The following is a 20,539-nucleotide window of genomic DNA, read 5'->3' as shown; positions in this document are numbered from 1 at the left end:
CATCGTCGTCGGGAACCAGGAAGCAAAAGCCTCTCCTCCTGGAACCTCTCGGGCGCCCTCTACTGACAAACCTCTTCGTGCCACTTAGCAAAGGCCCGGGTCAGTTTTCACGGAGCAAACGAGAACGCTGAATTTGGAGCCAATACGTGGGTAAGCGGCAACACTGTGGGACCTGGGGCGCTCCCGGCATCTCGTGAGTGCAGGCCAGGGATGCCGTAGCCTGCGGTCAGCTGAGCGGTGTCACACCCCGAAGACCCGTCCCCTGGCATGCCAGCAGCGCCCCCGTGTCAGCCAGGTCCAAGCAGGACACTCAAAGATACTTGGAGAGTCTCTGGACACAAGGGCAGAGTCTCTTACGTGCTAGTGGGCAGGTGTGGGGAAACCGCGGGGGGAAGCACAGCTCCTGGGGCTGGTAACCCTCCCCCAGGCCTGAAGAGGCAGGAGGAGGCGACTGTTGGTTGGAACCCAGGAGAGAAGCCTGCGGACAGAGCCTCCTGACAGGAGACAGGAGCTGTGACCTTTCCCCCCAGGATGCAGCCAGCCAGAGCCCAACCCCCACACCGAGTGAACCCGACGGAAGCCAGAAGTATGGGGAACCGTGGGACACTCCGCCGGGTCCCGCTGAGATCCAGCCTGACGGTGGCTGGCCGAGGGCTAGGCAGGGATGGGGCCGGCTGTGTCCCGAGGCTGCTCCTCTGGCCCCAGCTTGAGGCCCTGGGCCCAGTCGGCCCCCAGGACCTCGCAACTAGGAAGCATCTCTTCCACCAGGATCCGAGTGAGGCCCGGACTGGACACGGCAGGGAGGTCCGAGATGTCCAGTCTGCGGAGGTTCCTGAGAGGAGGCACCAAGGGGGAGGCCCGCGTCAGGATGGCCTCTGTGTCGGGGAGGGGGTGTGCCAGCCCCCACTTCAGCCCCCAGCTCCTTAACAGTAAAGTCCTCCAGGGTCCAGAAAACGTTAGAGCGGCTCAAGTACACGACACCCACCACGTTAATCCCGGACACACACTCTAGCTCCTACTGTTTACGACAGTGCAAATGTCACGGGGTCTTCGTTGAAACCAAAAGGAAGAAAAACCAGGCATCCTTTCCCTCTGCCACAGATTCACCGCGACTGCTCATCTGTGCCGACCCCACACGTGCTCCGGATTAGTCGTGGCGGCGGGGACACGGGGACTGCCTGACTGGCCCCCTCCCCGCTTTCCCGCACCTGTCGGGTGGGAGCCCCCACCCTGGCTTGAGCCGCGGTCTCACCAGAGGTGGTGGAGGCAGGCGAGGCCCCGTTCAGAGACTAGGGGACAGCCGGCCAGCGAGAGCTCCTGCAGTGAGCTGGCCAGCGGGTGGAGGCGGCTGAGACACCAGTCATCCACGTGGGGGCAGCGCTGCAGCCACAGGGACTGGAGCTCCTTCAGGGCCACTGCAAGGGGGCGGGAGGGACGGCACTGAGGGCCTTTCTGGAACCCACCGCCAAAGGGAAAACGCACGGCCCTGCCCGTCTCCACCGCACTCACAGAGGCTGTCCAGGCCTTGGTAGTTGATGGCACAGCCGCTGGCATCGACGGCCTCTACGGGCACCGCCTGCAACTTCAAGAAGTCCAGAGAGAAGTGGCCACGCTGATTTGGCCGGATCCACTCCCTGCCCTGAAACCTGGAAGGGGAGGAGGGGTGTCAGCAGGACACCCCCCCTCCCCAGACCTCCAGAGGATGCTCCCCAGCCCCGGGCGACATGGTCCCACGGGATCTGGTGCACTCGCTCTACATCAGGCCCTGAAAGTTTTCATGGGAACAAAATGAGGGGTAGATGCATAAATGACCTTTTTCAAAGAAGAAGAAAAAAGGGGAGAAACACCAGGAGGAGGAAGGGAAGGAGGAGAAAGGAAGGGGCCAAGGAAAGAAAAGAAATATGGATATTTACTGAGCACGTGTGCTGGGCCAGGCCTGTTCCAAGTGCTTTGGTAGCAAAATGGCTTTGAATCTTTGCAGCAAACCTCATAGGTTGGGTACAACTGCTGTCCCGTTTTACAGGTGACAGAGCGGAACAAGTTCAGGAACCAGCCCCAAGCCCTAGAGCCAGTAGGGGCTGGAGCCCGGAGCTCATGGGGAGTCAGGAGAGCCTCAGGGTCCGTGCCCCACGGCCTCCCCCAAGCCCACTTGGGACACTTGTGCCATCATACCTGACCGCGCCTCCCTGCTTCAGGATGAAATAGGCACCTGCGACGTAGGGACCGTATCGCCGGTTGATGTGGTTGAAGGGTCTGTGGAGAGAACAGCAGCTGAGGGTGCGGCCCCAGGAGGTCCCCCCACACCCCTCCCCCACCATGCCCGGGTGCTGCCCAGAGTCTGCAGCAGCAGGTCTGGGACATGCAGACAGACAGACTGATGACACAGGCTGCAAGGATTTACTGGTATCTATTCAGTGCTGGGCACCAACAGATAGTGGCCCTTGCCCTTGTGAAGCTAATATACAGAAGGAAACAGATAACCAGGAAATTAAGGGCGAATTGCAGAGAGACTCTGTTCCACAATGAAAACAACACAGAGGGACTGACTAGGAGTGCCTTGGCTCAGGGGTGGGGAAGCAGAACGCTGCTTTATTAAGAAATACTTCATGCAGGAGGTGACGCTTGAGCAGAGATTTGAGTGGTGGGAAGAAAGTCGAAGGTCAAGGCAAAAGCCTGCCAGGCCGGGGCAACAGCTAGTGTAAAGGCTCAGAGGCTCAAATTAGGACGGCAGAAAAAAATGGCCACGTGGACACCATGCTGGTGGGCATAAGGGGAGTAGGGGTAGGGGCCTCAAGGCTCAGATTTTAGGCCCTGGAGTCTGGCTTTCATTCTAGTTGCAAGGGGAAACCATTTGAGGTTTTTAAGCAAAATAGTGTTTTCCATTTTTTTTTAAAGTTTATTTTGAGAAAGAGGGGGAGAGAGAGAGAGAGAGAGAGAATATCCCAAGCAGGCTCCACACTGTCTGTGCAGAGCCCGATGTAGGGCTCAAACTTACAGAACTGTGAGATCATGATCTGAGCTGAAACCGAGTCCAATGCTTAACAGACTGAGCCACCCAGGTATCCCTCTATTTTAGTTTCTTAAGAGTCCTTTGGATGATTTATAGACCATAGACTGGAAGAGGCAAAAGGGGATCAGTTTAGGAGATTAGTGCACTAACCCTAACCATAAAATGAAGGGGCTCAGACCAGACTAAAATAGTGAGGACCAGTAACAACGGGTCAAATTTGCGATGATCTAGTATTTTATTGGTGGGCCAGAGGTGGAAGACAAGAGAAGAAGAATCAGGGAGGACTCCTTGGAATGTGGCCTGAAACACTGGGAACAGTGCTGCTGTCTCCTGGGATGGGGAAGGCTTGGGGGTGAACAGACTTTCTTAGGGGCAAGTCAAGGGCTTGCTGTTCCCCGTGTTAAGTCTGAGGTGCCATCCATGTCTTGAGGTGCCTCCAAGAGATGGTGGGCAGCAGGTCACCCATATGAGCTCGAACCCTTGGGAAGGGTGTGGCTGGAGATGAAGATACAACTGGGCAGGGCTGGTATGGAAGCCACATGGCTGTCCGGGAGTCACAAGGGCAGGATCTGAGTTCTCCCTGGTAAGGCCCAGCAGCAGGGTCTTTTTGGCCAAGGGTTCTCACCGATTTTTCTGGTGCACCTTCGACACCCGCTTTCGGAGCAGGTGGTCCCTGAGAGCCTCCACATCATAGAAGCGGTCAGCCAGGAACTGGAGCAGCGACTTCCCCTTCTTCTGATTGCCCTCGGGGGCCACCACCCTGCTCAGGCCACCGATGCCCCTGGTACCCCCATTCCATACTGGGGCCACCAGGTGCAGGGACTGGGGAGGATGGGAAAGGAGACGCTGAGTCTGGAGTGTCCTGTGAGAGTCAGAGCCAGATACCCCTGTTCTTGGTCCATGAATTGTCTCCCCAACACTGCTTCCTGGCTCACAAATTTCTCCTTTCAGAACTTCCAAATTCTGCTTTTGGGACCCCCCCTCCCAGATTTCCCCATGTTTCCCCCAAATTCAATCCTAAATTCTCTCTTTGATTTGGCCATTCTTGGTCATCCCAATTCTCCCCCGATCTTTCCCCAAACCCTTATGTTTGTGTATTATCTGAGCTCTTAATTTCCCACAAAATATCCCCTTAATTATACCCCATTTTCCTTGGAGTCTTCCTAAATAACCCACTTCTATCTCCCCAAAATATATATATTTTAAAGATTTTATTTGTAAGTAATCTCTACGCCCAATGCAGGGATCGAACTCACAACCCCCAAGATCAAAAAATATATATTTTTTAAAGATTTTATTTGTAAGTAATCTCTACGCCCAATGCAGGGATCAAACTCACAACCCCCAAGATCAAAAGTCCCACGCTCTACTGACTGAGGCAGTCAGGCGCCCCTCCCCAAAATAGAATCTTAATTTTTCTTGGTTTCTCCAAACCACCCTTAATCTACCTCCTCTTCAATCTTCCTCCAGTCTTCTCTTAGCCTGCTCCAATTTCTCCTTCTGTTTCAACCAAATTTTCTCAACAATTTGCCCAAATCCTTATTTTTCCTCAAAATTCCCAGGTTTCCAACCTCTCACTTTATTTTTCCCTAAATCCATTCCTTGATTTTACTCAGGTCTTCCTAAATTCCCTCCAGGAATATCGCAAGTTCTTCCCTTAATTTCCCCCAGGTCCCTCCCTCAGAACTGCTAAATTTGACCCTTTGTTTCCTGTCCTCAATTCCCATCATCCCTTTGCTTTTCCATAAAAATTCCGAACTGTCCCATGAGCTCTCCTCAACTGTATCCTTTTGTCTCTTACCGCAGGCCCTCAAACCCTGACTTCTCCAACCCCTCCCTAACCCCCTTCCTTTGCAGGTCCCACTCCCAGGCACTCGCCAGCCCGACTCATAGAGCCCGCAATCGATCCCTCCCTCTGATTGGCTGGGTGCGCCATTTTCGGAACACACTCCCTGCTTCCCCATTGGTTCCCCCAGCCAAGTCCCCGCCCCGCCTCCTCCCTAAAGCGCCTCGGCTATCTGCGACTCACACCGATCCTTCCCGACCCCCAGAGGCTGCGTGTCTGCGATCCCATCGCGAGCCTTAGTGGGAGAGGCCTTCTGCTGTCTCTTGCTCCTTGCTTCCTGGGTGTTGACAGGAACCCTGAAGGCTGAGACAGCAGAGCAGGCTTCAATCTGGGGGCTCATGGAGATCCGGTCACTTACCGCCTTGGGCGCCGCCATCTTGCCAGGCTACGTAACCGGAAGGGGCCGGTTTTTCTTAGTCCACCCGCTTGACTGAGCCTGAGACTACTTTTCCTAGGGTGCCGGCCTCTCTATTTTTCCGACTCTCCTCTTAAAGGCACACGCACTTTTTACTCCGGTTTAGGGATTCCTCCCACTGCCATTTCCATGGTCCTTACAATGAGACTCTGCAGGCTTTTCCTAGGAGATAGCGGTTAGTCCTTCCTGGTAGACTGGTAGAGTACCCTTCCTCCGACTGTACTCACAGTCCCCGTGAGCTGCTCTCTTCCTCCAGTTTTCATACTGACTAGGGAACTGAGTCATTCTTTACACCAGGATCAGGGAAGGAAAAGGTCTAGTGGGTGGTGCGGTTAGACTTCAGGATAAGAGAGATGAGGTCTCAAGACAAGTACTGTGATGTGTCTACAATTTCAGTTTGGAGTTCAACTCCATCTCTCAGTGTGAAGATTGAGTATGAAGTCTTGTGGATAGAATTATTTAAGTGTTTACTGAGTATCTAGCACGTGGCCCACACTGTTTTGGGTACTGGGGTTACTATGGTGAAAGACCAAGCCCTTATCTCAGGGAGTCAACATTCCATGGCTGAGAAAAGATTGACAAGAAACAAAAGAATAAGCAAGATAATTTTAGGTAACTCGTTTGATAAGAGGCAAATAACAACAGGCAATATAATAGGCAGTGACTAGGGAGTCAGGACATGAGTAAAAAGTCCTCTCTGAAGACGAGGTATTTAAGTGGAGATGAAGGATAAGAAGGAAACAGCCATTCAAAGATCTAGGGGAAAGGTGTTCCAGGCAGCTGTAACAGCCAGTGCAAAGGCCCAGGGGTGGGAACCAGCTATCAGAGAGAAGTAGGAGACTAGGTCAGAGTGGTGGGCAGGAAGTGGACTGTGCCCTATTCCATTCTCAGGGGCATGTCATGATATGATTTACTTTTTTTTTTTTTTTTTTTGCGAATAAATAACAGGTTTAATGATCCATTTTTTTTGTACCCATAGCTACAGAGACATTATAATTCCGGGATATGCAACCATGCAACACAGACCAACTAGCCAATTCTAAACTAAACTTGGCTTCACAGGGTGCCTGGGTGGCTCAGTCGTTTGAGCGTCAGACTTATGCTCAGGTCATGATCTCACAGTTCGTGGGTGTGAGCCCCGCTTCAGACTGTGCTGACAGCTCTGGGCCTGGAGCCTGCTTCGGATTCTGTGTGTGTGTGTCTCTCTCTCTCTCTGCCCCTTCCCCACCCCCAATCGCACTCTGTCTGTCTCTCTCAAAAATAAATATTAAAAAAATTAAAAATAAACATTAAAAAAATTAAAAATAAGATAAAATAAACTTGGCTTCTTACAACTACCCTGTACGTGCTGCAGTCCAAAATGACCCTAATCTCACATGAAAAGTTGTTATAGGGGAACCAGGAACCTGGCTGTGTGGCCAAAAGTAAAAACGACAAGTGTAGCAACGGAAGTGGAAGTGTAGTAAACGGAAGTGTAGTAATTTGGTGGTTAGTTGGAACTCTGGTGCCCTTCACTGTGCTGCTTCATTCTTCTTACTCTTGTTTTTTTGTCCTCCTTCCGCCCATCCATGATAGCTCTCGGTAGGTTTGAGTAAGCCATCTGAAACTTGTTCACTTCTTCAGAGCTCCCACAGTGCTAATCTTTCCCAACAGTAGCTCTTAACAGACACTTGCTGTCTGAGGGCTCGCAACCCTCCGCAGAACTTTCCTTGGAATGGGTTTAGTCTGACCATCATACTTCTTTAGGGTGATCAGCACGCTGCATGACAAACAGCACTTCTAGAAGAATCTGGTCAGCTTCATCAGGAAGTGCTGGCTCTCCAGCAGCACCATGGCTCAGCATAAGGCCCAAGAAATTCCTGGTTTACATTTAAAAAAATTGTTTCTTTATTTATTTTGAGAGAGAGAGTGAGAGAGAGCCCAGGAGAGGGGCAGAAAGAGGGAGGGAGAGACAGAGTCCCAAGCAGGCTCCAGGCTGTCAGCAGAGATCCCAATGCGGGGCTCAAACTCTGGCACCGCGAGATCATGACCTGAGCCAAAGTCAGCTGCTTCGCTGATTGAGCCACACAGGTGCCCCTGATTTACATTTTTGTAAAAGATCATCTCTGCCGGGTGGAGAACAGACCTTAGGCAGTAAGGGTGGAAGTGGGGGCCAGCCAAGAGGCTACCGCAGTAGTCCAAGCAAGAGGTGAATGGAGACAGGAGCAGGGATGGGGCAATGGAAAATGGTGAGAAGTGCTCAGATTATGAGTCTGTTTTGAAGGTTGAGACAATAGCTCAGGAAACTGAAAGGATGGGAAGGCCAATTACGGAGACAGGGAGACTGGGAAAGTGATAGATTTGAAAGGGCAAGTGCGGCGGGCTGAAGAGAGCCCCCCACTCCACACGCACCCCTCCAAAATTCATGCCCTGATCCCTGGAACTTGTGAATCTGTTATTTTATATGGTAAAAGGAAGGCACGATTAAGTTAAGAATCTTGAGACAGGGCGATTATTCTGGATGATCAAGATGGGCCCAATGCAATGACAAGGGTCCTGTTAGCTAGAAGGCAGGGGGTCAGTCAGTAGGAGATGTGACGGTGGATGCAAGAGTGATTCAAAGAAGCCAAGGAATGTGGTGGCTTCTGGAAGCTGGGAAAGCCTAGGAAATGGATTCTCCCCTAGAGCCTCCAGAAGGAGCCCAGCCTTGTGGACCCATTTTAGACTTCTGGCCCGCAGAACTACACTAACTGTGCGTTGGTTTAAGCCACAAAGTGGTACTTTGTTACAGCGGCAGCAGGAAACTAACACAACAGGGTAGGTCCCAGTTGAGAGCTGTGTTGACCATATTCACCTTGAGACGCCTGAGATGTCTAGGTGGAGATGCTGAGTCGGCGTCTGGAGCTCAGTATGGAGGTCAGACTGGGGTCTGAGACCTGGGAGCCATGGGTGTGCAGGTGGAATTCAAACCCCGGGCCTGAGAGAGGGACTCTAGCAGAGGGAGGCCCACACCCCAGTCTTTTCCATGGCAGGGCCCACGCTGATAGCGATGGACTCTGTGGGCAAGTCAGGGATCAGCAGCGCCCACTGCTCAGCTGTGGGCCAGCAGCCTGGACCCTGTGGCACCTCAGCTGAGGCATCGTGGCCTGGAAGCCACCCCTGGCTCCTCAGGCACACTAACTGGAAAGCCCTGGGGTGGCCCAAGTGGGGAAGACAAGGTCCAAGCCGGAGAATGCAGAGGAAGTGTGGAGGCTGAGGAGGAGCAGTGGGAGGGACACAGGAGGGGATGGGACAGATGAGGCCAGGCATCCACTGACCACAGCACCCACGAGGGGTTAGGCCTGAGAAGGGCTCAAGAAGGGTGGGGGTTTTGGCATCCGCCAGAGGGGGTGTGGCTGGGCCCTTGTGAGCAGAGCTGAGGTTAGACTTTAGAAGGAAGAAAACCCCCATGAGGCTGCCAGTTCTTACCAGAGAGTGGACTTTGGAATTATGTCCCAGGCACCTGCTCCCCCCATCCCCCGCTCTTTGCTCCCTTCCCCCCCCCCCCCCCACTTCCCCTACCAGCTCCTCAGGGGACTGGGTCAATCTGGACCTTGTCACTTTCTGCTCCTGGCTGCCACTACTCAGAGACTATGGAACTGTGGAGGCAACTGAGGCAGGCGGGACTGGTGCCCTCAGGACTGGGCCCACTTCCCCGCGCCCTGAGGGCCCCCCCGCCAGTGAGGAGAGCTGGCCAGACCCTCTTGTTCCCAGGAGTAGACACTGCAGGTGCCAGGGAGAGTCTGCTGTGGATCTTGGAGGAGCTGGTGAGTGAGGGGTTTGGAAGGGCAAGAGATGGGGGCAGGTGGGGGTGGGGACGGAGAACTCCTGGGTGAATGGGAATGAATAAAATTGCAAAGGGGCCAGAGATTGAAGGGCAGAAATTAATAGACAAGAAAAAAAAAAAAAGGAATTAAGAGACAAGAATAGAGAAACAAGCAGAGAGAGAGAGACAGAGACAAAGAAAGACCCAAAGAGTGAGAGTCAGGAGTAGAGAGAGACTGAGACACAGAGACTCAGAAAAAGAGAGACAGAGATAGAAAGCAGAGATTGAGAGCAACAGAGACAGAGACTCAAATTAAATCTGAGACAGAGAGATGGAGACAGGCAAAGGCAGGGGCAGAGAAATAGAGACAGACAGAAAGGGATATGGAAAGACATAGAGACAGACAAGGGGGGGACAGAGAACAAATTCAGGTAACAAAAGAAAGACACACAATAAGGGAGGCACAAAGATTCAGAGACACACAGAGAGACAGTGAAGGATAATGAAATAGAGACAAAGACGGGGAGACAGAGGCAGAGATCCAGAGACCCTGGGAGAAGCAGGCTGGCAGTCAGGATCCAGGACACCGGGAGGACCCCGCCCAGGTGCTGCAGGCCTGGATTGTTAAAGAAAAGCTTACTTGTGACTTGTATTAAAGACGGTAAAGTGATAGGTGTAGGGACCACTTCAGTGGGGGAGAGATGAGGGCTCAGCTCTGAACACAGTAGGGGCAAGTGGAAATTTCTAGTGAAGGAGCGAGTGGGGGTCAGTGGATGGAAAATCTAAGTGAAAGCATCAGGGGGAAGAGGGGCATCTGGCTCCACCTAGCGACTAACTGGATTCTTGCTGGAGACAGGCCAGGGAGATGAGACGTGAGCTGGGCAAGGGATGGGGCGCGAGGAACCAGATCAGATATCGGGAGTGATCAGTCGGGAGATTCTTGGTAAAACTGGATTTACGAGGAAACGCACAGATAGGCCCAGAGAGGGTTTAGGAGCTTAGCTGAACTTTGGTCAAACAAAGAATCTTCTCCAGGACTCCAGCAGGTGGGGGGGGGGGGGCACGCTGACCCCCCTGCCCTCCGGGGCGGGGTGCCCATGACTTCCCCTTCCCACTGGCAGGGGCGCCTCCGCCAAGTGGACGTCCAGCTGCTGGGCCAGCTGTGCAGCCTGGGGCTGGAGATGGGGGCTCTGCGGGAGGACCTGGTCACCTTCCTGGAAGAGGAGGAGAGCCTCGTGGAGGAAGAGGAGGACGAGGAAGAGCCCGAGGGGAAGCAGGAGGAGGGACACTTGGGGGTCTCCTTCTCAGCCCCAGGCCACCAACTCCCGGACTTTGAGATGACGATCTGAGACCCTGCCAGGTGCTTCTGATTGACACACGAACGAGATGCAAATTTATGCAAAGGAGGGGGGATTTGCAGGTCAACTCAACCTGCCCACACAGATTTGGAATCAACACCTGTTCCTTAAGCAAATACATTCTCTGAAGCAAATACAATCTCTGCACAGAGATTGAGGGGCTGGCCCGGGACTGTGTTTGCAGGCGAGGTGGGAGGTTTGCAGAGAAACTGTAGGTGTATTTGCAGGTGGGTTGCAGGGGAGACGTGGGTCTTTGCAAACAGGATGGAGATGCTGGCAGGTGGGCAAGGCTGCCCAGTATGGCACCCCCCCCCCCAAGTGGCTGTTGAAACATGGCTGGTCTGAAGTGAGGTGCGTGGGACACGGAAGGCTTCCTATGATCAAAAGAATATTTAAGACATTTCAACAATCTAAAAATTTTGTTGAGATGCTATTTTCTGCATAATGGGATAAATAAACATATTACTAAAATTAGTTTCTCCTGTGTATTTGAAAATTTTTTTAATGTGGTAAAATGTATATAATGAGTTACCATTTTAGCCAAATTATTTTTTATTAAAAAATTTTTTTTTAACGTTTATTTATTTTTGACAGAGAGAGAGACAGAGCATGAGCCGGGGAGGAGCAGAGAGAAAGGGAGACACAGACTCTGAAGCAGGCTCCAGGCTCTGAGCTGTCAGCACAGAGCCTGACGTGGGGCTTGAACTCACAGACCTCGGGATCATGAACTGAGCCGAAGGTGGACGCTCAACTGACTGAACCACCCAGACACCCCCCAATTTTTTTTTAAATGATTATTTATTTTTGAGGGAGAGAGAAGAGAGAGTCAGAGCACGAGCAGGGGAGGGGCAGAGAAAGGGAGACACAGAATCCAAAGCAGGCTCCAGGTTCTGAGCTGTCAGCACAGAGCCCGATGTGGGGTTAGAACTCATGAACCGTGAGATCATGACCTTGAGCCGAAGTCGGGCGCTTCACCCAGACGCCGCTGTCAGAATCTCCTTCCTTTTTGTGGCTGAATAATATTCCATTGTAGAAACACGCCACATTTTGTTTATCCACATTTCTGTCAATGGGCTCTTGGATTGTTTCCACCCTTTGGCAACTGTGAATAACATTGCTGTGAACGAGGATGTGCAAATATCTGTTCAAGTCCCTGCTGTCGATTCTTTTGGGGATATACCCAGAAATGGAATTGCTGGATCCTGTGGTAATTCCGTGTTCGAGTTTTCTGAGGAACCTGCAGACTGTTCTGCACAGCAGCTGCACCATTTGACGTCCCCACCAGCCATGTGCGAGGGTTCCAACTTCTTTCCATCCTCACCAATGCTTATTTTCTTTTTCTTTTCATCCTAATGGATGGGAGGTGGTATCTCATTATGGTTTTGATTTGTGTTTCCCTAATGATTAATGATTTTGAGCATCTTTTCGTGTGCTTGTCTGTTTTACATTTATTTATTTATTTATGTAGTTAGAGCCTGTGTGAGGGGAGGGGAGGGGCAGAAGGAGGGAAAGACTCTTATGCAGACTCCACAGCCACCATGGAGACTGGCTGCAGGCTCCACCTCATGCCTGTGAAATCATGACCTGGGTGGAAATCAAGGCTTGGACACTTAACCGACTGAGCCACCCAGGTACCCCCTTTATTATTTTTTTAAAATATTGTTTTAGTTTTTATTTATTTTTGAGAGAGGGTGAGGGGAGGGTCGGAGAGAGGGAGACACAGAATCCTAAGCGGGCTCCAGGCTCTGAGCTGTCAGCACAGAGCCCGATGTGGGGCTCGAACTCACAGACTGCAAGATCATGACCTGGTTGGATGCTCAACCGACTGAGCCACCCAGGTGCCCCTATTTTTTTTTTAAAGATTTTATTTTTCAGTAGCCTCTACACCCAATGTGGGGCTTGAAGCTCCAACCCTGAGATCATGAGTCACCTGCTCCACTGATGAGCCAGCCAGGTGCTCCTTTTTACATTTTTATTTTTTCAAGTTTATTTATTTTGAGAGAGACAGAGACAGTGTGAGTGGGAGAGGGGCAGAGAGAGAGAGAGGGAGAGAATGAGAATCCCAAGCCGGCTGTGCACGGTCAGCACAGAGCCCAATGCGGGACTCGAACTCACAAGCCGAGAGATCATGACCTGAGCTGAAATCAAGAGTCAGACGCTCAACCGACTGAACCACCCAGGGGCTTCACATTTTTACATATATTTTTTAAAATTTTTATTTATTTTTTGGGGGGGGGGGAGGGGCAGAGAGAGAAGGAGACACAGAATCCGAAGGCTCCAGGGTCTGAGCTGTCAGCACAGAGCCTGACGTGGGGCTCAAACTCACAAACCGCAAGATCATGACCTGAGCCGAAGTCGGACGCTCAACCCACTGAGCCACGCAGGCGCCCCACCTATTTACATTTTTAAATATGACGGCTAGAAAGTTGAAAATCACGATCAAATCTCCCGTTTTTTTACTACATGTCACTATTTCAGATGTTCGTTAAATGGAATGTGGGTGTGAGCACATGGGCAGCGAGGGTTTCTAGGTGTTTCAGAGCTCCACCTGCAGGAGGCAGATATCTGTGGATGGCGGCCGAGGAGAGAAGTCCCCCTTGCTCATGTCCCTATTCCTGAGGTCTACGTTTGCAGAAAGGATGCCTATGTCAGCAGTGGGAGGGCTCCCGCCTAAGTAGAGACATCTCTTCAGGGGAGACATTTGGATGCTCATAAGATCATTACTCCCGGCGAAGACAAACACACGCTCACGTTTTTGTAATTCTTCATCAAACCACTTTCTAGTTGGGAGTGAGGATGTTCCCAGAGAAGTGATATGTTGGCGGAAGAGGTGCTGAGTCCCTGTCCGTGGGGATTTCCTCCTTAGAAAAACCTGCTGCTTTTTGTCCAGGGGAGTCCTGCAAGACTGGGAAGGGGGGAGGTACAGGGAGATTAAGGGGTTCAGGCTCCATCCCCAAACTGATCCTTCTTTGCCAACCTTAGCCAGGTCTGCGGCTGCGGGGAAATCTGCTGTGGGGGTGGGGGGAGAGCATTGAAAGTCAGACCCCAGCACCCAGGGAAGGAGAAAGACACCCCAAGAGCATACAAAGGAGCAGAGTTCCTCTCCCTCATGAGATACTCTAGAGAGAGGCTGAGGACAGTCTGGGGTCTCTCGAAAGCTCTGTCCAGGCTGTGCGAGTCAGATGACTCAGATCACCAAAAGCTGGAAGAGGAAAGAAACGGAATCTCTCCTAGACTCTCTGGGGGGAATGTGGTCCTGCTGATACTTTGATTTTGGATTCCTGGCCCCCAGAACTGTTGCAGAACAAACTTCCTCTTGTTTGAAGCTACCAAGTGTGTGGTAATTTGTTATGGCAGCCACAAGCTGCCATACTAATGCAGTGTCCCCCTCCGAGGCAAGAAGACCACCCCCCCAATAGAAACAGGGAGATATGTCTTCCCAGCACTAGCTCCCTAATCCCTCAGATCCTGTGGGGCCCTGAGGAGACGCCTAATGCCTACGGCTGTCACATCCCCAGCACCCACCCCCACCACGCCCCCGCCACTGCATTCCCCATCCTGTTCTTGGCTTGAGCCCATTGTGCACAAGGACAGTCACTAACTCTATCATCCCTCCTTGATTCAGACACAGGCACCTTCTGTGCAAAAGGGCCTCCCTCACCCCTGGGCCCTGGTATCTGCTGGAAGAACAGGACCCGGGTTCAGAGTGAGGAGCTCCTATTGTCACCTCCAGTGGGGATCGGCTAGGGGATGGTTTTTACAGCCTTTTTTTTTTTTTTTAAATGTATATAATTTATTGTCAAATTGGCTTACATACAACACCCAGTGCTCATCCCAACAAGTGCCCTCCTCAATGCCCATCACCCATTTTCCCTTCTCCCCCACCCCCCCATCCACCCTCAGTTTGTTCTCTGTATTTAAAAGTCTCTTGTGGTTTGCCTACCTCCCTCTCTGTATCTATTTTTTCCCTTTCCCTTCCCCCATGGTCTTCTGTTAAGTGTCTCAAGATCCACATATGAATGAAAACATATGATATCTGTCCTTCTCTGACTTATTTCACTCAGCATAATACCTTCCAGTTTCATCCACATTGCTGCAAATGGCACGATTTCATTCTTTCTCATTGCCAAGTAGTATTCCATTGTATATATAAACCACATCTTCTTTATCCATTCATCAGTTGATGGACATGTAGGCTCTTCCCATAATTTGGCTATTGTTGAAAGCGCTGCTATAAACATTGGGGTACACGTGCCCCTATGCATCAGCACTCCTGTGTCCCTTGGGTAAATTCCTAGTATTGCTATTGCTGGGTCATAGGGTAGATCTATTTTTAATTTTTTGAGGAACCTCCACACTGTTTTCCGAAACAGCTGCACCAGTTTGCATTCCCACCAACAGTGCAAGAGGTTTCCCGTTTCTCCACATCCTCACCAGCATCTGTTGTTTCCTGATTTGTTATTTTAGCCACTCTGACCAGTGTGAGGTGGTATCTCGGTGTGGCTTTGATTTGTATTTCTCTGATGATGAGTGATGTTGATCATCTTTTCATGTGTCTGTTGGCCATCTGGATGTCTTCTTTGGAAAAGTGTCTATTCATGTCTTCTGCCCATTTCTTCACCGGATTATTTGTTTTTCAGGTGTTGAGTTTGGTAAGTTCTTTATAGATTTTGGATACTAGCCCTTTGTCTGATATGTCGTTTGCAAATATCTTTTCCCATTCCATCAGTTGCCTTTCAGTTTCGTTGATTGTTTCCTTTGCAGTGCAGAAGCTTTTTATCTTGATGAGGTCCCAGTAGTTCATTTTTGCTTTTAATTCCCTTGCCTTTGGAGATGTGTCGAGTAAGAAATTGCTGTGTACAGCCTCTTTTTTGAGGGTAATTACAGATTTTTATATAGTCAATGTGTTTCATTGATTCTTTTGATGCTGGAATCATCTCCAATTTGGTCATTGATTGGGCCAGAGCAAAATGTCAGGTGACATTTTCAAAAGAAAGAAAATTCTCCCATGGGGGAATAAGACAGTCAGGTCTCACCATTTCTGTAGGCTTTTTTTTATATCTAGAGTTGATGTGGAATTCATATGGAGGATGAGCACAGCCATTTGCCCTGTGAGGCAGGGCTGGCTTCACAGGTTAGCAATCTGTGCAATCACACACTTAGAAGGGCCTGAACTGTCTCTAAAACTCTGCTTTTGGCATCCTGAGATTACTAATTAGTTTTGAACAAGAAGTCCTGCATTTTCACTTTATGTTGCATCCTGCCATTTATGTAGGTGGTTGCCCAAGGAGTGACCATGGATTGATGGGCTCTTGTAAGAAGACAGGTTGAGGCACCAGGGGCTGCAATATGTACTGTAGCCACCAGAGGGCGGCAGCACCCCAAGGTAACCTGGGGAGATGGGAAGGCGCACCAACATTTTGCCTTTTTCTTCTCTGTGTCCTTGTTGGTCTCTAAATGTCCCCCCCCCCCCCCCGCCCTTCTCTGTAGCTCTCAGCGGAATGTTTTCCAGCCCGAAGGTACTTTAGAGATACACATTTTTAAAAATTTGTTTTTAAATTTTACTTTAGAGAGAGTGTAAGTGGGAGAGAGGGGCAGAGGGAGAGAGAGAGACTCTCTCAGACTTGGGGCTCGAACCCACATTCTTAGGATCATGACCAGAGCTGAAGTCAAGAATCGGATGCTCAACCGACCAGGCCGCCCAAGCACACCAGAATACACATTTACAATTTCACAATCCAAGGTGGGAAGCAGGGTGATCACAACTGTCTGACTCAAATATGAATAGCATTAAATAGATATAATAAGGTCTGTGCTAAACTTTGGTCTTAGGATAGTACTGCAGAGACGGGGAAGGGAAAAGTGTGTGTGTCATGGTGATGGGGAAGAAAGTACTTGAGTTCCCATTTTCTAAGAGGGAACTCTTAGATTTTTAAGTGAAAAATCACTAAGTAGCCTCAGAGCATGTTGAGCAGAGATGACTGGGGTTCCATCCAGGGGAGCTGGTGCTGTTCCAGGGAGATCTACCCAGCATGGCCCCTGACAGAGAAGTCAGGTCTTTTCTGGGATCACCTTGAGACAGAACACACAGCAACACAGGGCTTATGAGGGCAATGTCTAGCATGGTCAGCAATACAAGAAAGAACATCTGATGGCAGGGAGCCAGAACTGTTGTGCTCACAGTGTGAATATCAGGACTAGAATAAAAATTGCCTTGTTCGAGCTGCAGTGGGATTGTGTAACAAATCCAGATGTCCCTGGGGTTGTAGGCCATCCACATCAGAATGATATCTCTGTTCTGGCCAAGCCTTACCCACCTGATTAAGATTCGTCCAAGAAGCCCAAACTTCTTAGGTCTTTGTCCATATGACATATGATGGGGACTGACCTTTTTCTCTATCTCTCACTGTTTTTTGAGTTAGGGGGATGGAATTAGAAACTCATGGGGCACCTGGGTGGCTCAGTCGGTTAAGCGTCCGACTTCAGCTCGGGTCACGATCTCACGGTCCGTGAGTTCGAGCCCCACGTCGGGCTCTGTACAGACAGCACAGAGCCTGGAGCCTACTTTGGATTCTGTGTCTCCCTCTCTCTCTGACCCTCCCCCGTTCGTGCTCTGTCTCTCTCTGTCTCAAAAATAAATAAACATTAAAAAATAAAATAAAATAAAATAAAAAAATAAAAAATAAAAACCCAACTCATAATCCTTGTTTGATTCATGACCCAGTATCATCACCAGTCTGTCAATGCCTGCCATCCTTTTTTACAGAAGTATTACTTATTTAATATTTTACTTATATATTTGGAGGCAGGCTCAAGTTGTAGCTTCCAGAAAGATCTCCATGTTGGGATTAGAGATAGAGATTGCTAGGGAAGCTGTTGCTACTTCCTGGAGAGAAAAACTGGAAAATCATGACTCTTTATTGGCCTCAGGCCACAGCACCTCTACAGCCTCTCAGTAGCAACAAGATTGGGAACCACTGGCTCCATTGGCCTGAGTGCCTGGAGGCACAATGTGCATCTCACAACCCACTCTGCTTTTCCACATCACACACGTATGGCTCTGCTGTCAGTCAGTCTGGGAATTGATGTCTATAGCTTGTCAGGCTTTGATGGGCTTTCCAAGGGGATTGGAGGAGAATGAGATAAGTCAATCTGGGCATCTCTCCTAGGCCTCACTGGGGCATCTCCACAATGGAGACCCAAGACCTTCATTCCTCCCTCCTCCCAGCCTGACCCTCCCCAGGTCTTCCTCTTCTCAGTCAAGGTCAAGAGCATCCTTCAGGTGCTCAGTTCAGGAAACTTGGCATTACCTTTGATGCCTCCATTCCATCACCAAACCTGAGATCTGTCCACAAAATATAAATAGAATCCAAACCACCATCATTCCTAAGTAAGGGTATTGTGACAGTCTCCTGACTGGTCTTCCCGTTGTCTCCTTGGGTACACTGTCCTGTACACCAATCTCCCCACTTAGGATCTCTGTTTCTCAGGGATGATTTCCTTCAAAACCCCAGGTCATTCTTCTTCTGTTCTAAGCCCTCCTGCTGTTCACATCTCAATCACACCAAAACCCAAAGTCCTCCCACAGCCCACAGGCCCTACATTGATGATACCTAGGGTGAGGATGGCCTGCTAGAAGACAAGAGTTTCTACCAGAAAGTCAATCAGCTCAACACTTTGGTTGAGAAAGTCTTGCAATGAAGAAAATGTCAGCTGAAAGAAACAGGGCACTTAGTGATGTGGCCCATCTACTGTGTGGCCCAAGCTCCTGAGCTCCTTGCAGATGACTCTTTGAGTGGCCATGCCCCATCCACCCTGTTCCTGCCCTTCCTTCCCAAGCCATCGTACTCACCCGTGTGTTCCAGCCACAGTGGTTTCCTGACCCTTCCTCCACATTCAAGCCAGCTCCTGCCCCCGGGCATAGGTGCTTCTTGGAATAATCTTCGTGCAGGGATTTACATTACTGCTTCCTCCCTCTCTTCAGGTCTCATTCAGATGTCACCTCACCATGGTAGATTTCACTGAGCATCTTAGGGAAAGATCCCCTTGTGATACTCTCACTCATTCTCCTTCACCCTATTTTGTTTTCTGTTAGATGACCTAGAAGACAGAAATACTGCTTTTTTATATCTTTTCTTCCAGGTTTATTGAGTATAGTTGACAGTCAATATCGTCTCAGTCCAGGTGCACAACATCCTGATGTGATATATGTACATATTGTGAAATGATCTCCGCAAGAAGTGGAGCAAACCTGCACCACCTCACAGAGTTACAAACTTTTCTCTTAGTAACTTTCAAATGTGTAAGATGGTATTGTTAACTATAGTCACCATGCTGTACATTATGTCTGCAGGACCTACTTATCCGGAGGATTTTATCTTGTTACCACCTTTCCTCCTCCCCACCACCCCTGCCTCTCAGGCAAGGTAGCTATAAACTGTTCTCTTTAAGATTCCACATATAAGCGAGATAGTACAGTATCTGTCTTTCTGTGACTGACTGCTGCCACTCAGCACAGTGCCCTCAAGGTCCTTCCATGTTGTGGCAGATGGCAAGAGTTCCTTCTTATTTATGGCTGAATAATATTCCATTGTATAAGGTCCCACCTTTTCTTTATGCATTTAACACTTGATGGGCTTTTGCGTTGTTTCCCTGTCTTGGCTGTTGTGAATAAGGCTGCAGTCAACATGGGGGCTCAGATATTGTTTTGAAATAGTGATTTCATTTCTTTTGGAGAGACACCCAGAAGTGGAACTGTTACATCAGAAGGTAGTTCTATTTCTAATTTTTGGAGGACTCTCCATATTGTTTTCTACAGTGGTTGCACCAGTGCACATTCTGACCAACACTGCACAAGGCCTTCTTTTCCTCCACATTCTCCATATCACTTGCTCTCTCTTGTCTTTAGATACTGGCCACTCTAACTGTGGGGTGATTTTATTGGGGTTTTGGTTCGGTTTCCTGATGACTAATGATGTTGAGCACCTTTTAATGTACCTGTTGGCTAGCTGTATGTCTCCTTTGAGAAAATGCCTATTCAGCTGCTCTGCCCATATGAATAAGATCATTTGGGGGGTTAATTGCTTATGAGACATGTGGTTTGCAAATATTTTCTCCCATTTGGTAGGTCGCCTTTTCATTTTGTTGATTGTTTCTTTTTTTTGCAGAAGCTTTTTATTTATTTATTTTAATGTTTTTGAAGTACGTTTCACATCCAGAGCCCAACAGAGGCTCGAACTCATGACCCAGAGATCAAGACCTGACCTGAGCTGTGATCAAGAGTTGGACACTTTGCTGACTGAGCCACCCAGGTGCCCGTGCTGTGCAGAAGTTTTTAGTTTGTTGCTGTTGAACTTGCTTATTTTTTCTTTTTTAAATGTTTATATATTTTTATTTTGAAAGAGAGAGAGAGAGAGAATGAGGGAGGAGCAGAGAGAGAGGGAGGAGAGAATCCCAAGCAGGCTCTGCACCATCAGTGCAGAGCCTGATGAGGGGCTCGATCCCATGAACTGTGAGATCATGACCTGAGCTGAAATCAAGATTTGGATGCTTACCCAACTGAGCCACTCTGCACCCCCCACACTTGTTTATTTATCCTTTAACTGTTGATGCTTTTGGTGTGAAGTCCAAAAACTTATCACCAAGTCTGATGTCAAGGAGCTCACTGCCTTTGTTTTTTTCTTTCTTCTTCTTTTTTTAAGTTTATTTATTTATTTGAGAGAGACAGATAGTGCAAGTGGGGAAGGGGCAGAGAGTGGGGAGAGAGAGAATCCCCAGCAGGCTCCATGCTGCCAGCACAGAGCCCCACCCAGGGAGGGAACCTACAAAACTGTGGGATCATGACTCAGATGAAAACAAGAGTTGGACACTCAACTGACTGAGCCACCCAGTTGCCCCTGCCTGTGTTTTTTTTTTTCTACTGGTTTTGTGGTTTGAGGTCTTACATTCAAGATTGTAATCTGATTTGAGTGAATGTTTGTCCACGGTGTAGCTAGTGGTCTAGTTTCATTCTTCTGGATGTGGCCGTCCAGTTTTCCTAACACCACTTATTGGAGAGATGGCCCTGTCTCTACTTTATATTCTTAGCTGCTTTACCATTAACTAATTAATTTCAAACATTAACCCA

The 20,539-nt window shown here is 49.5% G+C and overlaps 2 protein-coding genes across 4 annotated transcripts; one reads left to right on the top strand and one right to left on the bottom strand.

Moving 5' to 3' along the window:
• Nucleotides 1–305: 305 nt before the first annotated feature.
• On the bottom strand, nucleotides 306–5,308 carry DMAC2 (distal membrane arm assembly component 2). 3 transcript variants are annotated; one of them, XM_019434556.2, is made up of 6 exons: nucleotides 5,215–5,308; nucleotides 3,636–3,832; nucleotides 2,173–2,253; nucleotides 1,510–1,646; nucleotides 1,253–1,415; nucleotides 306–832 (listed from the first exon to the last, which is right to left on the bottom strand). In XM_019434556.2, exons 1-6 carry the CDS (start codon nucleotides 5,230–5,232, stop codon nucleotides 655–657), a joined length of 774 nt encoding a protein of 257 aa, XP_019290101.2. In that variant the 5' UTR covers nucleotides 5,233–5,308; the 3' UTR covers nucleotides 306–654. The 3 variants fall into 3 exon arrangements, with proteins under 3 accessions (XP_019290101.2, XP_019290099.2, XP_019290100.2); XM_019434554.2 differs by lacking the exon at nucleotides 5,215–5,308 and adding an exon at nucleotides 5,042–5,208 and having other exon boundaries at nucleotides 3,636–3,872; XM_019434555.2 differs by lacking the exon at nucleotides 5,215–5,308 and adding an exon at nucleotides 5,040–5,202.
• Nucleotides 5,309–8,822: 3,514 nt separating this feature from the next.
• Nucleotides 8,823–10,769, top strand: ERICH4 (glutamate rich 4). Its single transcript, XM_019434578.2, has 2 exons — nucleotides 8,823–9,056; nucleotides 10,177–10,769. The coding sequence occupies exons 1-2, from the start codon at nucleotides 8,883–8,885 to the stop codon at nucleotides 10,402–10,404; spliced, it is 402 nt and encodes a 133-aa protein (XP_019290123.2). The 5' UTR covers nucleotides 8,823–8,882; the 3' UTR covers nucleotides 10,405–10,769.
• The last annotated feature ends 9,770 nt before the right edge of the window (nucleotides 10,770–20,539 follow it).

Source organism: Panthera pardus, unplaced genomic scaffold (assembly GCF_024362965.1).
Source record: "Panthera pardus isolate Hobbes unplaced genomic scaffold, ASM2436296v1 HiC_scaffold_18, whole genome shotgun sequence".
Lineage (NCBI taxonomy): Eukaryota > Metazoa > Chordata > Mammalia > Carnivora > Felidae > Panthera > Panthera pardus.
Note: the sequence above shows the minus strand (reverse complement) of the source record. Positions and strands in the feature narration are given on the sequence as shown.